The following is a 26624-nucleotide window of genomic DNA, read 5'->3' on the forward strand; positions in this document are numbered from 1 at the left end:
GTGAATTTGTATCGCTCCATGTGCCTCGATCCTCATTCTGTCTGACGGAGGAATGTTGTTTAAAACATCTCTGGCATTTGAAGTGTTTTAAGTTTCCACTGGCGAAGCAGTCCCTGTTACACCATGAAGTCTTATCCATTGTGGTCCTGCCTTTATCACAGAGGCCGGTGCTTGATGTGAGAGCCAGCCTTTCTTTCCTCGTTGTGGGCCGTCCCAGCAGAGATTAGGGGCCTGGGCAGCTGAATGGAGGCGAGAGGCAGCTCTTTCTTTTTTTCCTTTTTCTGGATGCTTTCACTCATCATGAATGAGCGTAATTCTGGGAAATGTGCCCCATGAACGGCGGAGGAAACCCCTAAATCCAGCAGAGCTCCTGAGGGGATCTGTCTTTGACAAACGACTTCCCCCGTGAGGGGAGCAGCGCCTGCGGATCAGTGCTAATAAAAAGGGTGAAGGCGCGACCGTGTAGGCCTGCGTGGTGAAGCATGTGTCTGCTTCTGGTTTTCAACCATAAAGAAAAGGTCAAAGAGAAACGGTGCAGCGTGTAGTTTTGTCTGCATATGCACTGATATACATGATATACGGCTCCTCATACTGTACACAAAATGGTGTAAACGGATATTTACGGCCATGGCGAGCTGTGATATTGCCTTGTTACACCTCAACAATGGAGAACAATGATAAAACACACAGTGTCTACAGTTCTAGCACCTTCCTATCTCAAAAGGTCAAACATCAAAAAGCTGCGGAGTGAATGACACTGACAGATGCTGTCAATCCCGGTGGGGGTTATACTGCCTGTAGTTAGCAGAGGGGTGGGGGGTGTGGGTAGGACAGAAACAGACAGCTGAGTGGGCCCGATGTTCTCCAGAGCCTGAACAGCTGAGACCACGAGGGCAGAGGCGGAGTGGCCTCTGGGATTCAGCTTTTTGATGAGGAAAGGAGATGGATTCTGTCCGCACACTCAAAACCGCTCCCTATAGGCTGAGAGGAAGCCATTATCCAAAACCTGCACAGGACTGACGAAACACCGAGAGCACGCAAACACCGCTAACAGAGGCAGTGATAGGAAGCTCCTTCACTGTATCTGGAGTAAACAACGCACAACTGTTATCACAAACAAAGGCTTCTGCAGCTACTTCACCCGCACCGCTCCAGAACGGTTTACAGTTGCACAACAGTCATGTTATCTGCAGCAGCAAGCATGTTGAGATTAGGTCTTTCGGTTCAACAGTTGAACAACATACATTCAATTCAGAAAAACCATCCACCGTGACGACCTCCTGCTCCCGCTGAAAAAAATCTTTCCGACTGGTTTCCAGAGTCAGGAATGCTAAAAGCTCTAAGACATACTTCATGGTTGGGCATCAAAGGATCTTGGAGGTACTCAAATGATCAAACTTTCATCTCCAGTCTGCTGGTTAAGTACTCTGAGCCCGGAGTGAATGATGGGACCAGACAGAGCCGGGTGTGCTGCAGCTCTGTTTTTCATGAAGTTAGCAGAAGAACAACACAAATCTGACCTCGGCTCAGCAGAGGCAAAGAAAACTTTTTCCGTGAAGCTCTCCGTGATGTTTCACCTACAAACAGTGAGGAGCCTCAGAGGACAGCTTCCAGCACCACAGGGAGCGTGGGATGATCCCAGCAGACCAGACCACCGCATCCCAGTAACTCACCCAGGCTCTAGATGAGCCCTCAATGATGTGCTCGGTTACTCTCCCCACCTCTGAACATGACCTCTGTCGACCAGGATCGCTCCACTGGGCCCAGCCGTCCTTCCTCCTGATCTGAGCAGCGACATCTGTTTTCAGGCTGTATTTACTGTGGACAGCAGCAGATTCAAAGACTCCCAGGAGGCTCCTTGTTGGGTCTAAAGGGCATTTCAGCATCCATAAGCCATAAAATAAGGCATGTTAGACATAAATGAGTGATTTACGGGGCTTTGAATGAAGCTGTCGTACAGAGAGAAGTGTGTTAAAGTCAAGAAAACATAAAGGACACTTTCTCCTTTACAACTACCCCCAGTATTATGCAGACACTAAAAAAGTTTTTGTAAATCTGAATACATAATCACTACAATTAACATAAATAAGAGGAACTAACGAGCTAACTGCATCTTAGCTGACTAGTAAGTTCACCTATGATCTACATTACAATGCTCACATGTTTTTCATCAGTTTTAGGACAAACTGTGATTTTGTCGACTTTCCAAAAGATGTTTTCATTTCATTTTATTCATGACACACTTGCTGTTTTGTCGTTGACCCATTTACTGGAAAAGAATGACTGATGAATCATTGTGTTATCAGGAGCAACTCATAAATCGGATGTATATGTGATAGAAGTATTTGTTGCGAAACAAAACAAAGTATTATCTGCATGTGGGTCGGGGGGGCGGGGGGGGGGGGCTGCCTTCATAAAACTGGTTCAAATGAAGAAATATCAGGAAAAAAAATATAGTGACCACAGCACTAAATGCAGTAATAAGACTCCATGATTAAAATTAAAAAATAGTTTAACATTTACTTGGTCTTGGAACTTCTGGGGATGAAGAGGCTGTCATGGCGGACCATCTGGACGCCGACGTTGCTCCATTCAGGGGTGAGGGATCATGTTTGGGGGACGCATACTAAGAAGAGACAGGATGATGCAAGACATATTATAGTTGGTGAAAACAAAAACAGAGCGCTGGGTGTCGGCTGCACCACACCTCTAACTGCTGGTTGTTTAACCTCAGCATTAGAGGAGAAAGAAAACCGTCTGTGGACGGCAGGATGTAATGGGATCAAACCTGCAGACAAAAACCTTGGAATTGAACCCAGCACCCTCTTGCTAATGACGGCTCAGCCCTGGCAGGAACACAAATGAATAATAAATCAAGCACTTCAGAGAGGTGTGAAGGCATGAGTCCCACAGGGTAACAAATGGCTCATCAAAGCACTGTCATCCTGGCTGACGGGGCTATGGAGAGCCAGAGGCATGACCGAAGCTGCTGTCGGACTGTGCCACGGGATAATGAGAGGAGGCGATCACGCTGTCAGATAAGAGTGCACGACTCTGATGTGGCAACAGCGTCTGTTAAAGTAAGGGAAGCGTGTTGTTTTGAAAACAGTAACACAGGTGGCTACTCATGGCTGCAGCCATGTTCACATGATACACAAAACAGATGGGTCTGGGCAGGATGAGGGGGCCAGGTAAACATGTGTTACAGGTAAACAGGCCCAATGGTCGCTTGAATTTAGCTTCTATAATGTGACGTGTGCTGGAGTAAGTAGAGCAATAATGTGAAGTGATGTGATCTCTCTCATATGTGCATGTTAGCCTCCAGCGCTTTGATTTGAGTCACATGTATTTGTGTGTTGTCTGTAGCAGATTGTTTTGTTGTTCATTGTTTTTGCTGTCGTGCTGTTTCAGATGGCTGATAGTCATGGTCACAATAGGTTTAGGCCCAACAACTATTTGGCTAGGGTGAGGAGAAAGAAATCATGGTTTGGGTCTTAGTTACCACGGTAACGGGCCCTGCCACACCTCTATCTCACATACTGGCTTGCAACCGGTGTTCCTGCCATCTACTGTCACAAGTGAGAATTCCAGTAAATGTAAATTCATATTATTATTATTAGAGAGATATTCTCTTTGGTGTATCACTGTGAAGACTCTTCACCTTAATTCATTCATAATGTCATTTCAGAGTGAACTTCTACTCTCTTCCCAAACATGATATCAGTGCCAATAAACCATATTTGGCAACTGTAAATAAAGTCTGACTGTTGCCATGGAATATTACATTCGTTTTTTTATATATATATATTAAAACTTAGATTAGCCAAGAATAGGCTGAAGGTCATAATAAGCTTGACAACAATCTTTTTGACTGGTTAGGATTTAGTTTCACCAGATGATCAGCTGTAGGTCAGAGCTCATATAGTCCAATTAGTCAAAAGGATTTCTAAAAAAAACTCAACTCTGCTCCTACTGGCTTAAAACAGAATATTAAAGCTTTAGAGAATAATTTATGAGCGATTAGTAAAGAACACACTGAATCAAAGTGATATGCAGAAAGTGTCATTAGAATATTGTAACGAGAACACAAATATAAAAGGACAACAGTAAATGAAGAATCATAGCTGCCCTGTAGAAAATGATTTAGACTGTGTGTGTGTGTGAGACAGGGCATCAGGATTTAATGCAAATATTTACTTGCAGCTGTGCATTCCCATTAAAAAACCTGGGGATGCTCTCCTGCAGCGATGTGCAGGTCAAGGAGACCTTGCGAGCTGAAACATCGAAGCGGCGCTGACGTCTGTGAGGCCGGTGGGCGGCTAACGGGTCCGGGTTAGGGGACGAGAGAGGAGATCTGTCTGACTTTGGTGTGAATAAAACATGCCGTGGCATGTTGGTAGCGACGATGGAGGAGGCCCCCTGCATTATTCATGTGGAGTAGCAGAAGAGGATGAGGGGCGGTTGGGGGTTAGTTAGGGAGGGTGGGTTGTAAAAGAGGAAGGAGAGGAAAGGAGGGGGGGGGGGTTAGCTCTGCAGGAGCATGTGAAGGTGTAAGGGTGTTACCAGGCTGCAAAGACCGGAGAAGGTCGTCCACCCAGCAACTGGGCTCAGCTCTCATCACCTTGAGGCAGCTCTCACACACTGACAGAGATCTGCCTCCTCACAGTGAACAGCAGTTCATTTATTAATAGGACAACATGTTTTTAAATAAGTTAAAGGACACAAATAGTATCTTCAGCTAATCAATGTCTGGATGATATAAAAAGGTGTGTGTCAGAGAGTGATGAGGCTGGGATGCGGCTTCAGCAGTGGTGTTATCCCAACCTCAGTAACCCCAGAGACAGGGCTTCTCCCATAAGAGCTGAATCAGTGTTTTCCCTCTGCAGCGGCAGAACAGAGAGGAGGAAATGTGTTCCAGTCAGCAGCTCTTCTCCCAGTCAGGGAGAGGCCGACAGACAGCTGCAAGCCAAAGCTGATGCTACTGCACCACCTGCAGGCTCACAGCCACACCGAGTGTGTGTGTGTGTGTGTGTGTGTGTGTGTGGTATGCAGTAGGTGTGAATAAGTCAAACCGATCTTGACATTGGGAAGTTCTCCCCCAAGTTCATCATTACTGTAGCAGCCAATATGTAGAAGAAAATGAATGGTTGGTGAATTCTTGCTGAAACTGACTTTAAATGAAGAACGGCTTGTTCTTGTTTATCGGGTACAAACAGTGTAGTGTGTCTATTCTTCGTTTCTCCTGTGACACACCCTGCAGAGCCCTGAGAGGAGAGTGCTGCTGCTGAAAGCTCAGCATCAGCTCAGCATCAGCTCATTCAGCAGGGCTGCACCTCTGTATTGATCAGTCATGAATGGAAGATGAGGTTAAATATTACATAAAGATAAGAAGTTTTAAAGCTGTTGCCAGATGGTTACATCTCTGGAAACACACCCCATGTGCATAACTCTGCTCACCCATGAGTCTTATTTTAGGCCGGACATGTTTCGCCGTTCCCTTTCTAGTAATGTAAGCTAACACTGAAGCACGGAGGAGGTGGAGAGGAGCGGTGCAGCCGGTGCCAGCACGGCTTGATTACAGTAATGTGAACGCTCAGTAGCAGCTGGAGCTGCTCGGGTAAAGTCAGCAGTGCGTTCAGCGGCTGACACACCCCTCCCCTTTCCTCACAGCATAAAACACGCACAGACTGCCGGGTTTCTATTCAATATGAACACACTCAGTCTGGCGACAGTGCAGACCCAGAGCTGGCTCTGTTATCAGTTCTAGATTATTAGAGACTAATCAAATGTTCAAAAACATTTTGCTTCATTGAAGCGGAAGTCACATGATCTCAGCTTTAATAAAAATTCTATGAAGATGTATAACAACATTCTCACAAAGCAGCTGATTGATAACGACTTCTGACACAACATAAAATGGTTGTAAAACACTGACACTGACACAAACAAAGGAGGAGGTGATGACACCATTAACCCAATGACCCGGCCACAGACGACATTAGACCTTTACATTTTTAGCTTACACACACGACCACAGGAGAGTGCACAGCTACAAGAATGTCGCTTAATACAACAGTTGTGTTCCTGCAGAGAAAAGGTTGGATATCAAGTGATTAGAGGCAAAATGATAGCAAGATGACAGGACTCATAAAACTGGGAACAAGACACCATGCTTAGCTTAGCATTAAGCTGGAAAACAAAACCTCCTTCTGTCCTCACCAAAAAAAATATGACAGTAGTAGCTGAATTTTTAGGTCGAGGGTGTTATGTGCCCTCCTGTGGTTGAGTAAACAAGTGCAGGTAAATTTGACAGTCAGAGAATTGTTACCAAGCCAAACAAAGAAAATGGTGGAGAAGTTTATTACAGATGAGAAAATTTGTTTACCCTAAAAAATCAGAGACTAAAATAAAAAGTATATTCAAATCTAAAACTGAGCATGATCAATGTAATCAATGGTCGTTTACTCATATGGACATGAAAAAAGCCAATAAACATGTTAACATGTGACCAGATAAGCTCTTACAAAAGAAGCAGGTTTCATGTGAATGTATGTGCCAAACAAGTCTGACTCAAAACTACTGATGCAGGTGCCTTTTCAGTCTTAGCTGAACAAAGCTCATCCTCTCCGGGTTCCTAGGTGTTCTGAGGGTCTCCAACATTTCCACACCGTCATACCACAACTTCCTCTTAAGTGTAAAAGTGTAAAAAAAAACTGAACTATTTCACCACTCTGCTTGAACAGGGCACCACTGAAACACCATCATAACCTGCTGAGACCACACCAGATTTACACACACTCATATGGATGTGGTGTTGTTCTGTCGGATATTACTCAGTGACAGGATGGCTGGAGACAGTGAAGACTGTGACCACAGTTGCACAGTCATCAGGACTCTGGGCCATGATTTATGGTCCGACAGAAAACGGTCGACTCCCTCCAGGACCTCCGTCTGAGGAAATTGCAATAGGCAGGGTGTATCAAAACTGCAAGTGGAAGTGAATGTGGCCACGGCAGTTTAGTACAACCCTGAATCTGAAGCCAGCATTAACCTGACCGAGCTTAAAGCTTAGTTTAGAATGAGAACCTATTCTTTGTGGCTGTGCGCGTCACATGGTAAATGTGATGACAGTTTAGTAACATCACCAAAATATATATGGGAAGTTTTCAAGTTTAATAATTATTATTAATTTGAAAAATGTTTTAAAAATGTATGAACGATGAGACGGGATTCTAATTTCTGGCGAGCAATAAGCACAGTTTATTTCTGTTCATTAAAAATGTATTACTGAACAAAGTCTGAGCATAAGAAGTGATCAAAAAACAATTTGTGTTGTGTTAAAAAGGCTGCTTCATATTATAGTGCGATTGTTGTGTCTAAGCTGTAAACAAAAGCCGTTACTCTGTGTGTGTGTGTGTGTGTGTGTGTGTGTGTGGACAAGCTGCTGTTTGCAGATTGTGTGAACGGCTGGCGCCCTACAGTGAGAAGTCAGCCGGGGTCAGCATTCACAGCATCATCTCTGCTGTCAGAGGCGGGATGACACGGAGTGAAGGTGTGTCTCACACTCTCCAAACATCTTCTGACCAACGTGTGAAGTGTGACCACTTGTGTGAAACTGTGCTGGTCGCAGCACGCAGCTGGAGAAAGCACCGGTGTGATGACTGTCAGGAGTGCAGAGTGCACAGCAGCTTCCATTGGCTAATCACCGTGTTACAGTTGTGTGGGCTGCTGAGAGACAGGTGGAAAAGATGTAAACTCAACTACCTGAAAAACATTAGCATGCTAACATCTGACAATTAAAGTCGTCATCATCAGGAAGTTATGAGCAGCGGTCAGAGCTTTAGAGTGATGAAACGACCAGACCGTGTTTTCCTGTGGTCGAGTGAGTGATAATTATTTAGAAACTAAAGAAAAAATATTTTCTATATCATTAACTTGGCAGTTATATTGTTGATATATTGAAGAATAATTCATTTAAATAAAATTAAATAAAATATTGAAGAAAAAACATTATTATTATTGTTGTTGTTGTTGTTAATATGGCTGTAGATTAATTTGCTGAAACCTTTTAGTGTTACTGTTTATACTTCAGCAGTCATTTGCATAAAGTGGTAAATACAATGTGCCTCTTCCTGCTCATTAAAGGACTACTGGCCTCTTTGGATCAGGTGTTGCTTGCTGTTTGTGTCTGGGTGTAAAACGTCCACTTTCTCTGACTGTGTTTTAGAGGAAGTTCAGTGTAGCAACACTTTCTCTGACTCTTGGTTCCTGATGAATTTTTGCCCAAGCAAGAGAGTCCTGTGTGCTCAACAGACCGAGATTACAGCAGCGCTGGTTCACTTTCACTGGCATGAAACCATGATCCTCAATGAGCCGTTGATGTTTTGACACGACTGATTAACTAAGACTACCCCCGATTAAAGCAACGTGCAGGAGGAAGTGGGATTTTGTGGGGGGCTCTGCATCTGTGGCACTGTGTGTGTGGCGGGGTGGTCTCAGAGGATAGCCGTTGTCTTTCTCAGAAAAGTGAACTTGTCTCACCCAAGAGACAGATGAGCAATGTGTTAGGGCCTTGTGGTTTTATGGACAGAACAGAGTTCTCAGGCTGCTGGGGGGGTTTCACTGGAATAAAAGAAGAAACTCTTTACTGGGAAATAACTGACAGTTGTGCCAGTTTACTGTGACACGTGAGCATCCAAATGTCAAACTGTCAGAGCCGAGGTGAGGCGGTGAGAACACGAACGAGGGGAAAGCTTTTCCAGAAAAGTTGAACATTTTGCCAACTATCAGCCTCTGTGGCAGCGTCAGTAACAGCAAACGCACGGTGACACAACTGTCCCAGAGCCACATGAAGGATTGTGTGATGCGATAAGGAGATGTTCTGTGTGAGGTGTGACCAACAACATAATTCACTTCCTCTGCTCTGTTCCTCTGTGAGGGGCCCAAGTGTTAACTGAACGGAGAGTTTTGTGCTTCATGTGTGTAATGTTCCCTGCCGGGATGCACGAGTGTGTTAAAGCAGCGCTGCATCTTTTCTCTCTGGTTTTTAAAAAGAACGAGTGACAAACTGAAGGAAACAAAGAAGAAATGACACAAACGGACCAAAGCAAACATCAGAGCATCAAATGAGGGAGAATCTTTTGTTGAAACGCTCTTCATCTTTCTGGTGCAGCTTTTTTTTTTCACCTTTAATTTGTCACTCAACTGCTTAGAAAGACAGGAATAGAAATACAACTGCCCCAGTGAAGACCATCATTAAAATAAATGGAAAGAGAAGTGGAGTCTGAACTGGGTCAGAGCAGAGAAGTGAAAAGAAATACTTATAACATGCTCGGTTTTTGCACAAAGCAGACAAGAACCTCCTGTTACATGCACGGGGTGAAGACTCCCAGACTCCTTTGGGGGGGCGGGGGTTAGGGGGGTACACACTGAGCTTTGGCCACAAACCTTGGATCCCATCATCCCATGGTTTTCATTATCACCCCATTCAGTTGGTTGTTACGTGTTGTATTATTATAACGTTACACTTGCTATCACTGCTATAACTGCTCTTATCACTCGTGTTATCATCTCAATAAATGACCATTATCAGATACGTTATCAGACCATTAAATGCCTGTTATCACCAGACTACTACCATTCTGTTTAATTACAGGTATCCCTTGAATGATCATCCCATTAAATGGTCTTTATCTATTCTGCAACAGAAGCACCATCCACATCCGATGACAAGTCTTCCAAGGATGTTGGGAGGCACGCTCAGGGGTGTGACATCATGCAAGTGATAACCACTGATAACAGGCACTCAATGGGCTGACAACTTTCACATCACCTACCTACAGCAGTGACATATAATTGCAGGGAGTGAAAGAGGAGAGGGGAGGAGGTGCAGAGTGCATCATGGGAGGTTTCCCTGCACTCCGGGCAGGTGCAGTCTGATGCACCTGATCATTTTCAGTCACAAGCTGCCGTGTTACAGTCATCCTCAGATGTGAGGACTTGTTAGATGAAGGTCAGCAGCCCTCAGAAAGGCGTCGGTCATCCGGACAGCAGAGCTCTCGTCTCCGCCTGCAGCAGCAGCAGCTGATGATGCAGAACCACAACAGAAAAAAAGGTCGCTGCTGTCCACTGAGAAGAAGTCACACAGACCAACATGCAGCTGTTCTGTGAGCTCTGCAGTCATTCATCTGCAAGATGCAACAGAAGCTCCGGCTCCACCACCACCACCTTCCCTTTACTTGCTCTTAAATCCTCCTAAATCTGGTCTTCCTCCTCCTCCTCCTCCTCCTCCTTCACTCCTGTTAGTGCAGTGGTGCTGCAGAGGACACACCCATCCGCGCTCTGCTGTCTCTCTTTGACCCTGAGAAGTTGTGCTGATGGTGCTGCAGTGGCCACACCAGAGCCTCTGAAGCACGACTGAGAGGAAAAAGAGAAAAAAAACAGAGTGAATGGAATGACGGCACATTTCTGTTGTGGTGTCTTTAATAGTGAATGATGAATGTAAGAGCAGGAACCCTTTAATGTGAAGGCAGGAATAATGGATCCTCTTTATTATGAAAGAGAGATGAGCACTGACATTGTGTAATTATGTCTCTGAATGAACCATTAGCTGTAGTGAGAGGTGATACAAAGGAAGAAGGAGATGGAACCAATGAAAACTCACATTCAATTTTCAAGGTTTTACATCAACAAACGAATCATTTATATATATTTTTATATGTAAGTGGAAATAAACCATTATTATCGACCTATCACTGCTTTCACACATTTACATTTGCATGGGCATTAATCACATTTAAGCCTAAATGCTAACCCCATATGGTGTGTTCATCATTTTGTAGTGCTGCCATCAATCTCTAAACCCCAAATTGTGCACTCAGTGTATCCCACAATGCACCATGATAAGCAGGCTGCAACTGATGGTTGCTACATAAGCATTATCAATATTTACTTAGCCGACAGCAATGAGAGATAAGTGATTAAAGGTGCTGTGAAAGTGACGTAAGGCCCAGAAAAGTTTTTATTTTTTTTATTTTGCTGATGAGCTGACTACACTGTTATGCAGTTAGGCAGTGTGAGTGAGTAGGTGGTTCTGTCCTCAGCTGAAGACGAGCTCCTACATGCTGCAGTGTAAGTGTAAAAAACAAAAAAGTAAACAATACACAGCTTCTTTAGGGATACTATAGGGAAACTATTACGCATCAGTACGTTGTTTATCAAACAACGCACTAGCACGTTTCCAGAACTGGAGCAAGAGGTATTATCAAGAGTCAAGGAGAGTCTAACAGAGCAGAACAAGACTGGCAGAAAATGTATAAAGTTCTGGACAGAACACAAGTGACTGCTGAGACAGGAGGGAATGATTTATCCAAGTCTGGAATCGAAGTGTCAGAGAAGACACTAGAGTCCTGCACTGAAATGCCAGGCTGCAGATAATCTCCACTTCTGCAGAAAAGACACCTTCCAGCCAGACTGAGGCGAACCACAGACAACCTGGAGGAAGATGAACCATGCTGGAAGTGAAACCAAACAGGAGTTCATTGGTATTGGAGAAAGGAGAGGCGACCGAACACATTTCCCGGAGCCAAACACGGTGGTGGTGGTGTAATGGTGTGGGGATACTTCAGTGTGTCTGGAACTGGAAATCTGTTCAGGGTGGAAGGAATCATGAATAAAGGTTTTCGAGGCTAATAATTTTGTCTCCAACTACTGTAGCCAATTCCTTTTTGTTTTATGCTAAGCTAACAGCTGTAGCTTAAAATATAATAAAGCTTTGCGAGTCACATTGGTTCTCACATCCACTTATGTGTAAAGTAGTAAAATTAGCGGTTTGACACTTCAGAGCAACTGCCTGTGTGTCGATGGATTCGTGTAAACTGTTTTCTCTGTGGTCAAACACAAGAAGCTTTTCGCATGAGAAAAATCAAACCTCAGACACTCACTGACAGACAAGAGATCAGACCTGATGAGGCACCTTGTAGAAAACAAGAGTTCTCCTTTTAATTTCTCCAGCCACAAACATACTGTTCATTCACAGTACAGACTCCCAATTTTAATTTGATTTATGCACACATCACAGTTTAAAGTTTTCAAATGAAAAATACAACACAACTATGAAAAATGCACATATGCACAAAATAAAACCTATAAAAAATATAAAAACAGTACTCTTAAATCTCATTTGGACAAGTACCATTTCAATAACAAAACATTTAATAATGCACAATAGAGCAAATTAAACTGAACCATTTGTTGTTGTTTTTTAAATAGAAGGAAAAGACATCATGCAGAGGATGTAATTAAATAACGAATCAAACAAAAATAATATATACTTCTCTATATATGTCTCTCTTAAATTTTCAAGTCAAAGCACACCCGTCCCTTACACAGGGAAAAAAAAACAAGACATGTTTAAAAACTCCACAATGCTTTCGGTAGCTGCCACCGTTGCATGGCCTCTCGTCGAAAACATCTCAGCAACATCTTTTTGGCACAGAAAAAGACGTTCATAATGGCAGTAGCATTTTGCATTATAAAAGAGGGCGGAGCTTCAGCTCTTTTTTCCATTAAAAACAAAAATAAAGCAAAAAAAAAATAAAATAAAAGACACAAAAACATTCTGTGCAGCGACATCAGTCAGGAGAGCGAATGGTGCCTCCGCTCAGCAGTTGTAGCAGCTCAGTCCTACTGCAGCATGCTCTTGATAGTCTTGTTGGTTGAGTCATCATTCAGATGTTTGGTTGTGTACCTGCAGGTCAGACACACACATTGGTACATTGGTACTTAAGTAAGATGAGCAACAAGAAAAAAAATCATGTTTCTATTACTTTTCTATTAATTTATCTGATTATACTGTCTGAGCAGATGAGGAACGGTGGGCGGGGCCAGCTCAGACCATTGGAGCTGACCAATCAGAGCAACCAGGGCTTTTTTGGAGTCTGATAGCTTCAGTAGTGTGCATAGCACAATTTCACTCTCCTAGCTGATTTGAGGGAACTTTAAAATGAAAGAAGTAATTTGTATATTAACCATGAATGAAAAGCTTCAGCTACAAATAACCTGCAGACACATGATCACGCTTTGATCAGCCTTAATCTGCAGTGACCATTAAGATGCCTGTCAAATACAAGAACCTTGAGTAAATGCACTTTTCTGAGTCAAATATATTTTGTCACCCTCTGTCAGATCACAGCTGTAACCAGTGAAAGAAAATCTGTCAGCTTTTGCATGACTGTGACCTCATGCGGCCTGGTAGTGCCGGCCTGCCTCGGGCCCCGTACGCAGAGACAGAGGGAAGGATACAGATGTGAGGCTGACAAAAACAGCCCCGTCTGCTCAAGCAGCTGTGAGCGAGGCGGCTGAAATTTGGGAGAGTGCGAGGGGACAAGGTGTCAGATGTAATCGGCCTTTCTGCACAGGCTTTGACACCCAGCCCAATCATGCTCACAGCTGACCGGATCCCTGGTGGATAGTGTGGAGAATGAGTCACCACGCTGAAGGGAGTAAAATAAACCCAGAGGTCTGTCTGCTGCTCCTGAACATGCACCACATATCATCCAACTCACAGCACGAGCAGCCCGCTCCTCTTCACTGAGACGTGTGGACTGCAGCTACAGTCACATTACATGCTGAGCAGCAGCAGAGAAACACAATTTCACTTTAAAGCGAGCTGACCTGAGAGCGTTGAGAAGGCCTTCGACGCTGTTCGGAGGCTGGTCTTTGAGGACTTTGATGCAGCCTTTCATCTGTGGAGCAGAAAGAGCATGTTAGCTTTAGAGGACACTGTGAGAGGGATTGTGGTTTGAACTTGGTGGCTACTCACATCAATTTTAGACGACTTGGCGAAGGCTCCTACTGGATGGACATAGTCGTACAGGATGATTACCCCGACCATCACCCGGAGGCAGAAACTCACCGTCTCCTCACTGGTGAATCGGCTCCGGTACTCTCTGACAGGACACGGAGGAGGGATCAGACACAACACAGGTCAAATAAAAAAGACATGACACAGGTGCAGGAAGTAACTTACGGTGTTTCCAACATGACTTTACACACACTCGCCATTGTGCTTAAGCAGTCTGTTGTGTTCTCGATGGGCAGATTCTTGTTCTGTAAGAGGAAGTAAACAATAAGAAAATGCCTCCATGCAGCTGTTAAAAACTCTGCTGACAGTCTTACCTCTGATACAAACTTTGTTGTGCCATCACTTAATGCCTTCAGCATGGGAGTGGCATCAGCATAGAACAGAGATATTCGATTGGCCAGTTCATTGTTGACTTCAGTCTCACCCTCCGCCTGAAAATCAGTGACAAATATAAACACTTGTAAGCCTACAGCTTTTGTCATTTAATCACAAAATTATCATCAGTTAATTGTTTCACTGAGGACACAAAAACAAAGAAGACAGAATAAAACCCTCCATCAGTCTCAAACCACTACACCCAGTACAGAAGCCAGACATGCAGCTCCTGCTTTGTGTATGTGTTTGCACCAAGCGGCAACCTTCGGGGCTCAGACTTGAAGCCTGTAAGTGTCAAAACTTGTAGTTCCTGCTGCAACCACTGGGGGCTGGCTCCAGAAGCGAGTCATTTCCCATAGACTCCCATGTCAAAATGGCCGACTTCACAGCAGAAATGAACAGCCTGGTACAAAAAACCATTCTGGTCTCAAATGATAAGTTCTCTTCTAGTGTCAATTGTACGGGGGGGGGGGGGGGGGGGGGGGGGTGAATAATTACACATAATTATGGGCGATACCGCTTGAGTGACAGAAGGTTGCCGTATCACAGCGCGAGTTTCCCACTGCCACGATCACCCGCCCCCCTAAACTCCGCTCGTGCTCCCCCTCTTTGTCTATATTTGGAGTTTTGGCAGACGTGATGCTGCCAACATGGCGGCGGTAGGAGCGTCCCGGAGCCTCAAAATGGCTCTTCAGAAACAAACGGGTGACGTCACAGAAGCTCTGTCCATAGTTTTTTACTGTTTGCACATTTAGAGGCATTGTGAAGTTGACCTCGGACTTGTCATCGCTTCACCAGAATGCGTTTATTGCCGAAAACATTTTGTGAGGTCACAGTGATTTTGACCTTTGACCTAGCAGCACCATATACTAATCCATTCACCAGCTGAATGTTTCTGCCAAGGTGGATCAAATTCCATCAAGTGTTCCTGAGATATTGCGTACACAGGAGTAGGGCGTGAGGACAAACAACCTTAAAAAGGATCTAGCCGTTGTCTGGACGACAGAATAAACACACAAGCTTCACATGTTGAGTAATAAATGCAGTCACACAAAGTCTTTTACTCCATGAGACAGACGCTTTCTCGCTCCTCACTGTGATGATTTTGTGAGTTTCTATTTTAAATCTGAATAAAAATGAGTCAGAAAACATCAAATGTTTTGTTTAATCGTGTTTGTGTGTACACAAAGCCTTTTCAATAAATACAATCCTGACAGGAAAACACTGATGTAGTACTGAGCCCTCCTGGTTTCCCAGCTGACTAACACCACCATCCTGCTGCTGTTTTACACACATGGAGCGAGACGCTGAGAACACCTGCCGCATAACAAAGACCGAGGCGTCTCTTGAACAGCCTGTTCTAAATTTGTCTGCATATTTAAACAACAAGAACATTTCCTGCCTTTGTGACAACACTGGCAGAATATGAATAAATCACCTCAAACTTTCAAACCAATTCACGTTTTAACAAATGATGACATATGAGCTCAAAGACTGTTTGAGCGGGACAGATGCGTTTCATCTCGGATGTCTGAATGATTCAGCCGTCTGAGAGGTGACTAACACTGTGTTCGAGGAGGGACGGCAGTCTGAGCGCCTCTCAGCAGTGACAGGTCCTAACGACAACTTGTCTGGGCCCATTTGCCTAATGGCATCTTTTGGTCTGAAGAATAAAACCTCCTGTCAGACGGGTCAAAACCGAGCGCAGCTTCAGTTCATTCTGCTCACACGCACGATGCAATCTAACCGTTTCCTGCTCCGAGTATCTTTCAGACGTCCTTGAAGTGGCTGAACAGAGATGCACATCAGCTGAAGTGCAGCATGAATGATACAGGAGAGCGAATGGATCCTTGAGTTTAATATCCAAAGAGCTATTATTCACTATCAGTATAGGAGACATCCAGTAACACTGGAAGAACACAGGGTGGGCCGCTTCCTTTTCATGGCACTTAGTATTGTGGCTTTGATTTTTAGGATGATTAAATTAAGAGCAGACAAAGAGGAGGTGCCTGTGTGAGCTGTGAAATGAAACAGACAGGTAACTAATTGATTTGACAGCTTTTTCATCAGGAAATCATCACTTCCTACGATGTCAAAGAGCTCCCGCACAGACTGAATCTGCACCTGGACACATCATAGTGATGAGCAGACAGAAATTGGATGTGAATCCTGCTATAAAACAGACTTTTGTCACTGTATTGACTTCCCCACATAAAAAAACACCAAAGTCCTGAAACTGGCTCACCTTCATTGTGACCAGATTGACTTTATGCATGTGTATTCTGTTTGATGTCAATGTGTGTGTGTTCAGATAGTCGTTTACTAGTTGTCTTACTTAAGCATCGCACACTGTGCAGATTTCTAATGACCACACTGGTCATTGACATATCACATTGCAGGAGTGAGAGGAGGAGAAATCACAGCAGCAGAACTGTGTGGCATGTCTAATCCCCTAAAGAGGAACCATCGTGCTCACTTAAAACACGACATGGAGGATGGAGACGCTCCGGGAAGCAAAAGATGATGCTCTTCACTTCACAATACATCCGATGCTGTTCACCGAGTAAAGTGTTTTTAAGATGTCGCAGAAAAGTTCATAATATTCAATTATACATACAAATGAAATGTAAATGTAAATATATACCTGGTGTTGATTCCAAATTACTTCTATGCATTTTAGAGTCAGGTTTTTATTTATGCTGTAGTTACTGTTTTTGGAAGGATGTCTAAAATGTAAGTGCTTTATATGCACTGTGTCTGCATGTCCATAAGTGAGGACAGACCTAGAGGCTTTTTTCCAGTAAGACTGATTCAAAACAGTAAAAAGGAGGAGTGTAAAACCAAAACAATGAGCTGAAAGATGCTAAAATGACCCATATAGCTGAGGGCTGAAGCATTGTGTCATTAGCAGTCTTCACATACACTACAGCATTATTAATTACAGCATTGTCACAATGGAGGCGGCCACCATGTGCTCACCGGTACGTTGTTGATCCGCATCCGGCTCAGGGTTCTCCTGTAGTAGCTGAAGTCATTCTGAATTGCAGGATTTGTCATCTGCAGAGAAATATGTATATTTTAAAACATGCTTCTTAATAAAAGGGAGACAGAAAGACAGACAGAGAGACAGACACTTGTGTGTAGGTGCCAACGCCTGCAGCAGGACATTCAGTTCTAGATCAAACACGCCATCGTCATGACAGAACATTTTAGCCAACAAGGCAGAAACGTAGCTTTGGGGGGAAATGACATAAAAGAACACTGATACAATTACGATTTTATTTGCTGAACTGGATTTGGATAGTCTGACACTCAAACCCCCCCCTCCCCTTACATCCACACTCCTGCTCTTCCTGTCAGGAAGTATTTGGTTATTTCCCTGTTAAAGTGGAGCTGAGCAGAGTCTCTGACAGGAGGGCAAACAATTATAAACTGACAAAAGCCTGCAGAGGGGCTCATTAAAGAGAGTGCAAATGCAGGCTTATGCACTGACACTATTTACACACAGTGAAAGCCAGACAGTCAGTTCATTTCTTTGACTTCCTTAAAAATACGAATATCTGCGTTCAAGGTGGAGCTGACCTCTCGATAAAGGAGCAGGCCAACCAGAGATACCCTTTCAAACGTCACCACCAGTGAGAACTCATCATGTGGCTAATTATCTTCATTCCTGTACAAGCCTGTCACGGGCAAAGCTGCACTGGCAGCATGCTAATCCCGCTACAATAGACTGGTACTCTCTCTGTGTGTCGACTGTGCCAACCAGGAGAGACAGGCTGCTTCGGCAGGGAGGGGCTGCACGCCACACAGACACTTTAACTGGGTCAGAAGCCCATGTATGGGTCTGAAAGATTGATGAATAGGCCTGGCATGCCACCTTGCACCCCTCCCTACCTTTGTGTTTTTATCTTGCCAGGCTGGATAGTGGGCACTAATTGGGACACTGCAGAAAAACCCCTCGGGGTGTTAGGGAGCTTTTTCTTTTTTAAGGTTTTGTGTCTTAACCACTTGAACCAGTTTACCCAATGTGTAACAAGATGAGTGTTTATATAGAACTGTGTTTTTGACACCGGGAGCTGTTTGACTGACAAACATACAATTTCTGTGTTGTGCATGAGCAGTTTGACTTCTTAACATTTTACACGGCTCAGGAGGACAACAATCTGCAAACCTCTTTCTGTGCAATACCCCTTATTAACCATTCCACTGACATCCGCTGTATTATAAACAGCGGAGCAGTATCAGGATTCTAATTAAATGCTAATCAGGCGCTCACTGGCTGCAGTTTAAAAGTGCACAGTGCTAAAAATCAATTCAGGGGGATCAGCAGCTTGTTGGGCGACTACGAGGTCCAGATTGTATCACAGCACAAAAGAGCAGAGTTCAGAGTTAAAAAAAAAAAAAAAAAAAAGTGAGAGAGAAATGAACAGCCGTACTTTGAGCTCGTCGAATCGCAGTGTGAAATGCAGGATCTCTGCGAACTGCTTGGCCAGCGCCTGCTCCCGTTCCAGGTGTTGAGTCGGGTCGCTGTAAGTCTCGCTGGTGAGAGCTCCCAGGAGGCTGTGCAGCGCCGCCTCTGTTAAAGGAAGACAGATTTGTGAAATAAGGCTGTAGGACTGTCAGAACTATTATTCATTCACCAAAAAAGACCCTGACCCAACAGAGACACTTCAGCTGATGTGTGTAGTCTTCCAGGTCATCAGTTAGCGCTGCTGAATAGTTCAGGTTTTTGTCATTCAAGCACTTGGTGAGCAGCTCAAGCAGCACGGTGTGCAGAGATGGAAAAGGTCAGAGGAGAGAAGGGGAATGTGGCACCGTGAAGAAAATTCAGGAATATCAAATATTTTTTCTGTTCTGATCTCCTCTGACATTATTACAAAACTCATTTTTTGAGTTTTAGAATATTGGGCCAATCTTAAGACATCTCGTTTTTTTCTTCGTCAAGGAGCAGCATGGCTCACAACCACAGCCAGACATGTGAACAGTGCAGCAGTCATATCAGCCAGCTGAAGCATCCTGATTTGGACAGAGACAGATAATGGGGCAACGGTGGTGCCCAAACTGCCCAGGGCCCAGTGCCAGACCCAGAGGGGGGGGCAGCGGAGGGGAGAGGGGCAGGGCTTTCCTGCTTAGATGCAGATGAGACATGGGACTAATTATCTCATTGTCATGAAACGAGGGGAGGAAGCAGAGGAACAGGATTTCATTCAAGACAGATTACACTCATTGTTTTGACAGCAAGTAAATACAAAGCCTGTGCCATGCGTGGACATAGCATACCCATAGATAAGCAAGCATGCATGAAGAGCGCCAGCAGGGAAATGAGGAAAAGATTCACTAGAACACACTGAACGACTTCTACTCAAGTAATATTATTATTAAACAAACATGTCTACTTCAAACACCTACATAAGAAAGAAAATGAAGACTTTTAAAGCCCGGAGGGAATTTTTATTTATAGATGCAGACGGTGCTTAGAATTCAGTCTAGACGCTGCCGAGTGGCTTCGACAGTGATATAACACAGACAAACCCAACATCTGATGCAACAAGCAGCGTGGGACCAGACGAGCATTTCAAATAGATTTACTCCAAGAGTATCTAATGACTCTCTTCCAATACAAATGACTATGCACATGTAACCCAAAAACAGATCCATTCAGACAGTCGTTTACTAGTTGTCTTACTTAACCATAAGACAACTTGTAGAAGATGGACAGAGAGCTGGCAGTGCACTGTGGTAAATTGAGCACGTCTGCCGTTCAGTAATGACTCCCATCTGCTTGGGCCAGCGTTTGCAGCGAAGCGGCTGATTAAAAATGGCCTTAGTAGTGCATTTTTCCCCCTCTCCCTCCCCGCCTCTCTACATCCCAGTCAAAACAGAAGTTAAGATGGAGCTGCTTACAGGCCCTCAGAAATGAGCCTCTCCAGTATGTCGGGAAGCCGGGGAAGGGCGGGGCGCGGGGAGATGTCTGATCTCATCAGGTCATGGCAGAGCAGGCGAGCAGAATGTGGGCATGTAGGCTTTTTACTCGCATAAAGGGGGGCGGGGCGGAGGATGGTGGGACTTCAGTCTGGTCTGCAATCTCAGACACAGCCGACTTAATAAGTTTTTATCATCATCAAAATTATTTCAATGTTCACAAGAATAAAAATTCGATGATTTCAAGGTAAAAGCGGGGACTTTACTTTTAATTGCATTACCCACAAAGATGTTTTAGTCTAAGACAAATTAATATTTGATTGAAAACATATATTCAGATACTCACTTATAAAGTGTTCATTTAAAAAGTAGGTGCAGTGACTTAAATCTAAACTAATGAAAGCCGGCTAGTTTATGTCATTTATAAAGAAAAAGCATCACACTTGTTAGAATTTCTCTGAATTTCTCAGAAAAGCTAATATTGCACACAAAACAAAAGCAAAAAAACGCCTTTATATATTACAAACATTAAAACATATACAACCAAATATAAATGTTGATGCATTAAATAACTACAAGTCCTACTGCAAGTATGGCGATTTATTACTGTTAATCTGAGCTGAACCTTTATCAACCTAAAATGTGAAGTGAACCTGTGAAGAAGGTCTCAAATCAGGTTCAATTCTGGATATTGTTCCATCTATATAAAAGATACGGATTCTGTAGACTGTGATATTAAAAATGTCCATTGAAGGTTGTTGTGGCCCATTAACTTGCATCAATGATATATCAACAAAAACATCCAGCCTCTGACGTTGTGGTGGTGGATATTTGAATGAAATATTCTGAATGTATCTTTATTCGTCTGCAATGTGAAATCTTTATCTGTAACTGGGTCCTGGATCAGGAGTGTTGTGCGCCTTCATTTCGAATGCAAAGCTAATTACATAAGCTACTCTCCTCGCTTGCCGCGCTCTGGATATCGCTCCACCAGCCTGTAGTAAAAGGACTTATCAGGCAGGACGGCAGGCTGCGGAGGCCATCATGGCCCCTAAAGCCTAAAGTCAAGGCAGTGAAATAGAGCAGCAGCCGAGGCTGCGAGGTGACCTACTTTTGTTACATAACAGCCATCGCCAGGCTGCCGCCGCCCACTGCTCCCACTGACTACCATCTCCAACGCCACTGGGATTGCGGGGTTGAGGGCGTTGAGGCATGACAAGCTCCACCCCCCATAGCCTCAGGGTCATAAGAAAATCAGGGAGTAGTAAGCCCCCCCCAACACCCTTGTATCCATGCTAATTAAACAACCTATAGCCCCGTCTTACACAGAGGTCACAGCACAGTGCAACGGCAGTGGCCTGCAGAGGAATGCTCGGGTTCAAAGCATGTTTATGTAAGGATTGGGTGCATTTACGTGTATGTGTAGTGCGTCTGTTGACTTTTGCAGCTCAGCAGTCAAAATTGCCGATGCACATGTAAACAATTATGGTCATGCATGGAGGTTGTGTCTGTGTGAGGACACCATCTCGTTTGGGACATTTCAGAGCGCTAATGTCACAAAGGACACCTGAGCATGCTCCACTCAAAGCAGTTCATGTGTGAGCCTCAGTCTGAGAAGCAGTGATTTTCCCTGGCCGTCAAACTGATAAAGTTGCTGTAAAGACAGAGACAGTACCTAATCTCTGGGAGAACTGGTAGAACTTCTTCAGTTTCCCCACCAGTGGGACCACAGCTGCCCAGGCCTGCTCCTGCAGCGCCTCATCGTTTGGATTCTGGATCGCCTGGAAGGAAAACACAACAAAACAACCATGAGCCTCAAGAAAAGTCATGATATTATAATTACGTTTTATAGGTCAAAGTGGGATTTCCTCAGCATGCCTTAATGCAGTCGTGTACAGAGGAACACAAATAAGCAATTCCAATAGGACATCAAATCCTATGACCAGTCCATTATCAGTGTAAGCTGAGGATAAAGACAAGTTTGAGAACCATTTGTGTGCAACAAGGCAACAGCACTTTCGCCAGAAGTGGCTGAATGATGGCATTGAGGTAACTAATGTAGAATTGATGTTTTGACCATAGACGGTGAGTAAAGATGAACGTTTCATATGATATGGTGGCTTTGTATTTCACTTCTATATGCCATAAATATTAAAGGTATTGGCTACACTGTACGGTCACAAAATTACTGAATTAACAAAAATCTGATGATAGCATAGTCTTCAGTGGAAATGAAATTAATTTCAATTCTTAATGTGTTTGTCAGAGGCTTAGGAAAACAGCCAGAGGGCAGAGGTCACACTTGATTAAATCCAAAAAAGATCTACCACTATCATCAGTTTATTGTTGAAGGATTAGCCGGCCAAAGGACACAGTCGGTTAGAAAAAAACTGCAACATATGAAAGAGATTACTGAATGAAACCCTGACAGAAATATGGGGATGTTCCAGTCCATTTACATCAGCTGTTCTGTCTGAGCTGTGCGCTGTCAGTCAGGGGTGGATAATTGTATCAGGTGTACCTCTCTGATCTCCTGCCCCGCTCCTTTGTACGCCTGCAGCTCATCCAGGATTGCCTTTGCGTCCTTCAGCACCACATCCACCTGCTCCCACACCTCTCGCTCTGCTTCTGTGGGCTGGGCATCTGGAGGGGACAAAAACAACAACAACAACAACAACAAGGTCAACGGGGCAAATCTGATTGGTGTCTAATCCATATTCACGTTAAATACAGCTCTGAAAAAATCCATTAAATCCCCTGAGTTTATTAAGCAACTTCAAAATTATGTAAATGAAAGTTCATCTGAAATAATCTCATCTCCCCCCGTGCTTCCTATTAACACCCCTCTCCTTCCTAACACAGAGAGAGAAAGGAAAGGGAGCAAGATAAGAGAAGACACATGGAGCTTTGTACCAGCTCTGGGAACAGAACTGAGTTAAGTTTCTGGGGTTTTATTTAGGTTCGAGAAAAATGGCAGCTCAGAATGAACCTGTTCCACCACCTGAAGCGAGAACACAATGCCAAGTGTGATGACTGTAACAAACTCCTGTTCTCCTGCATAACAAATATAGACAACAAAGCTTGTTTAGATGCTGCTGTATCCTTACAGTTTACTAGAGATCACATTTAATGCCTTTCTGGAACATTGCTCAGTATTGTTGGAGATTTATTAAAATTAAAGGGTGTAATTGGGTGTAAACATTAATGGCATCCTCCATGTCTGTGTGGTTACATTCATCATGAGCAGGTGCATGTTGCCATGTACAGCATAGTTTGATAGAAAATTCTGTAGTTCAGAATGGGCCGTTTCAGGGCTGTTTTTGGATGCTAACTATTGGCATGCTATTGACGATGCTATTGGCATTCTGCACACCACAAGCTGAGAAGCCATCTAGTTCCATTAAGTTGGAAAGAAAGTAAATATCTTTGTGGCTACGCTTAAAGACTCTGCAACTCACTCCAAAATAATCACACTGCAAGAAAATTGGTTTGATTGTGGTGTGAATTGTCCTCTTAATTTAAAAAGAGCTTTACTGAGCACTGCTGTAAAAAAAGGTTTTAAAACTGTGATGTTCTTTTAATATGAAAATCACCTAGAAACAGCGTGAGCTGTAGGAGGAATGCTTTTCTCTGAAGGTATGACTGAGTCTCTGGCTTTGCCAAGTGTGAGAATAGTACAGTACAGGTTCAAGCCGTGTTGAGGGGCCTTAGGCTACAAAGCAGCTGAACTTCAGTGCTTTATATTTGGGGGTGGGAGGGTGGGCTCTGTTGCAGTTTTGCCCTGATTGATATTCTGCACACACACCAGTGTGAAAAAGGCAGGTTGATGGAAAAGTGCCGAGGCTCTGGTGGTAGATTTGATTCCCATTGCCGCTGGGAGGAACACAGTATAAGAGATAAGCGGGGCTTGAAAAGACTTAAGAGTTGGTAGAGTTGATAATGTCATGGTAAGGTATGTGTGTGTGATCAATATCGGGGGTGGGAGTAATTAAAAAGACACTCACTTTCAAAATCAAGAAAAAAATTGGGCTCCTGTTCCAGATCTGTGCAAGTCAGAACTTTCAGTAGGTTCCCCATCTTACGAAACCTGTTGAGGAGAGAAGAGAGAGAAATCAATAAATGAAGGAAGACTCTGCACCTCACTCCTGCTCTGCTTCACTGCTCTGCTATCTGTGTGAACTCGCTGTGCCCCAGATGTGCCCACCGCCCATAGACACCAGCGTTCCCCTCGGACCCCCCTACTGTGTGTTTCCTGCTACCAGGCTTTCACCAACCAGATGTCAAACCAAAAAGGCCCAAAAATAAAAAGCACAGTTTGAGTTTTTCTGCTTTGGTAGGCTTCTTCCCAGCATTTGTTAGCATTTACGGGCAGCTATATGCAAAATAATCCATTTCAGCCTCCTCCACAGGGATATCTCACTGAATCATGTTCATGCATGAAGTAGGTCGTTGTTTGCTTTACAATAACACATCCAGTTAAAGATTGATAAAGGAACTTGTCATGTAAATGTGTATAGGAGGGCCCGTTTATAAAGTCTGTATGTGAGTCGGGCCTACATGATTTTACATTTTATTATGGTTATCTCTGCAGAATCACTGTGTCTTCAGGACGAGCAATGCAGTGTCTTGGTCATAGGAGCTGAATCCTAACATTAATATTTAACATGGCTCAGCAATACGAGTACTTACAGTGCATGTGATACAGTAACAACACCTCATATTTACTGCAGGAGCACAGTGCAAGACAGCTGCAACACAACACAGAAGACCACTACGTGTATTCACTGAGCAGAGCTGCACAAAAGATTAGTCGACAGAAAAAAAGAGTGAGAGTAGCCAATCTATGTTATCAGTATTGATTCATCTTCCTATCCTCTCTATTATGTAAGGGATACTGGCCTCCACGTCATTCATTACGTCCAGGCACCTCAAAGAGGCTTATACAACATAAGATAAATAAAACCATTCATTAATGTTTTTAAATTGTATTTTAAAGAAAATTGTAATACGTCTGCATGAATAATACCTGGAATATGCATCAATAATAAAATAAACACTGCTTTTTTGGCAGTATGTTTATCACCAAGACTATCTCAGCTTTGTCACTGGGCCTTAAACAATATTAAGATCTGAACAAACAAGTGATGATCCAGTGCAGGATTGGATCAGCCTAAAGGAGCAAATTTGTCCAGAGGGTTGCTAATTCTTGGAGGAGTCATGGAGAGTCATCCTTTCATGTGCAGCTCAGAGGGTGGAGCAATGAAGGGCTGAACAACAATTTCTTTATTTAATTTATTTCTGCCAGATAACACATCTCACAATTCCCTGAGGATACTGTACAGAGGATTAGGGGAAGTCTGACAGTGCTGAGGACACACAGGAGCATCCTTGTACATTCAACAGAATGATCCTTTGGTGGGATTTGATGTGGCATCCTAGTAATGCAGCTTAGAAAAGATCCTTACCTAACTTTATAAATAAGGTACACCTTGTCACAATGGACACCCTGCAACCAATGACAATCAAGTATTTTCCAGATCATAGTTTATGCAGGAATATGCAAATTAACTAAACCATTGAGCTCATCGACATGCAAACTGACTAACTGCTAGGGAGCATTTATTTAGCACACAAACCAAAGTAGAGCCTGAGCCTTCTGTGCCCAGCTGTGTAACATGAGGTGGACTCTGACCCAGTAATAGCTAACCCACCACCAAACCACTGCACAGCATCAGTGTTAATGTGGTGTCCTCACTCCTCCACTACATGGTGTCAAGACTTCGCACTCTTCTGTCATCTACGGTGTATTTGTTGAGTAATTCTTCTAGTAACTGTTATTTTGCCTTGCCTTGCTATAATCAACCTTCTCTGCATGCTGCACATATTAATACAACCTCAGCTGTGAGCTGTGCAATAAAGAGTGACGGCCCTGTACTGCTCTCTGCTGTCAATCCTCCGACTCTGATCGTTCTCAGAAGCAGAGGTCAACAGACATATGACGAGGCAAAGATCTACAGCAGTTTGTATAGGGAAACCCAGATTTAACCCTTAGTGACAGAGCAGAGACGGACAGGACGCACTGAGAGGGCCGTGGCCGGGGCGAGAGCAGAGAACAGTGACGGAGTTGAACTTTGGCAGGCAGATGTCACCTGAGATGACTGACTGGTAGAATGTCAAAGAGACTGAGCGAGGGGCCAGTGGTGATGGGGTAAATCATGCCAACACAGGTAATGCTGGGTGACAGGGAGGTGCTGCGACAGAGCACAAAGTACACACTCAGCAGAGGGTTAGATGGGCTGGTTTTAAAATGCATGAGATGCATTGAGTAGGGAGGGCGGTGGGTTACGGGCATTCTTGCATCTTAAAAATCGAGCAGTGGGTCATGTCCCCATTTTTTTTTTTTTTTTTAATACAGACGAACACTTGTGATGAACAGACAGTTTCCATATTATGGAAAAATTGA

The 26624-nt window shown here is 43.8% G+C and overlaps 1 protein-coding gene across 1 annotated transcript in view; it reads right to left on the minus strand.

Annotated features, from left to right (window-relative positions):
• Positions 1 to 11963: 11963 nt before the first annotated feature.
• The window catches only part of fam49bb (family with sequence similarity 49 member Bb), a 29147-nt gene continuing 14486 nt past the window's right edge, over positions 11964 to 26624 (minus strand). Inside the window, exons 3-12 of the mRNA XM_028432263.1 lie at positions 24166 to 24248; positions 22683 to 22804; positions 21837 to 21942; positions 18676 to 18815; positions 17219 to 17296; positions 14179 to 14295; positions 14030 to 14109; positions 13823 to 13949; positions 13675 to 13745; positions 11964 to 12748 (exon numbers count right to left, since the gene is read on the minus strand). Coding sequence (XP_028288064.1) covers positions 12685 to 12748; positions 13675 to 13745; positions 13823 to 13949; positions 14030 to 14109; positions 14179 to 14295; positions 17219 to 17296; positions 18676 to 18815; positions 21837 to 21942; positions 22683 to 22804; positions 24166 to 24238 — 978 coding nt within the window. The 5' untranslated portion in view covers positions 24239 to 24248 and the 3' untranslated portion in view covers positions 11964 to 12684. The remainder of the gene's footprint in view (positions 12749 to 13674; positions 13746 to 13822; positions 13950 to 14029; positions 14110 to 14178; positions 14296 to 17218; positions 17297 to 18675; positions 18816 to 21836; positions 21943 to 22682; positions 22805 to 24165; positions 24249 to 26624) is intronic.

Source organism: Parambassis ranga, chromosome 20 (genome assembly GCF_900634625.1).
Source record: "Parambassis ranga chromosome 20, fParRan2.1, whole genome shotgun sequence".
Taxonomy (NCBI): Eukaryota; Metazoa; Chordata; class Actinopteri; family Ambassidae; genus Parambassis; species Parambassis ranga.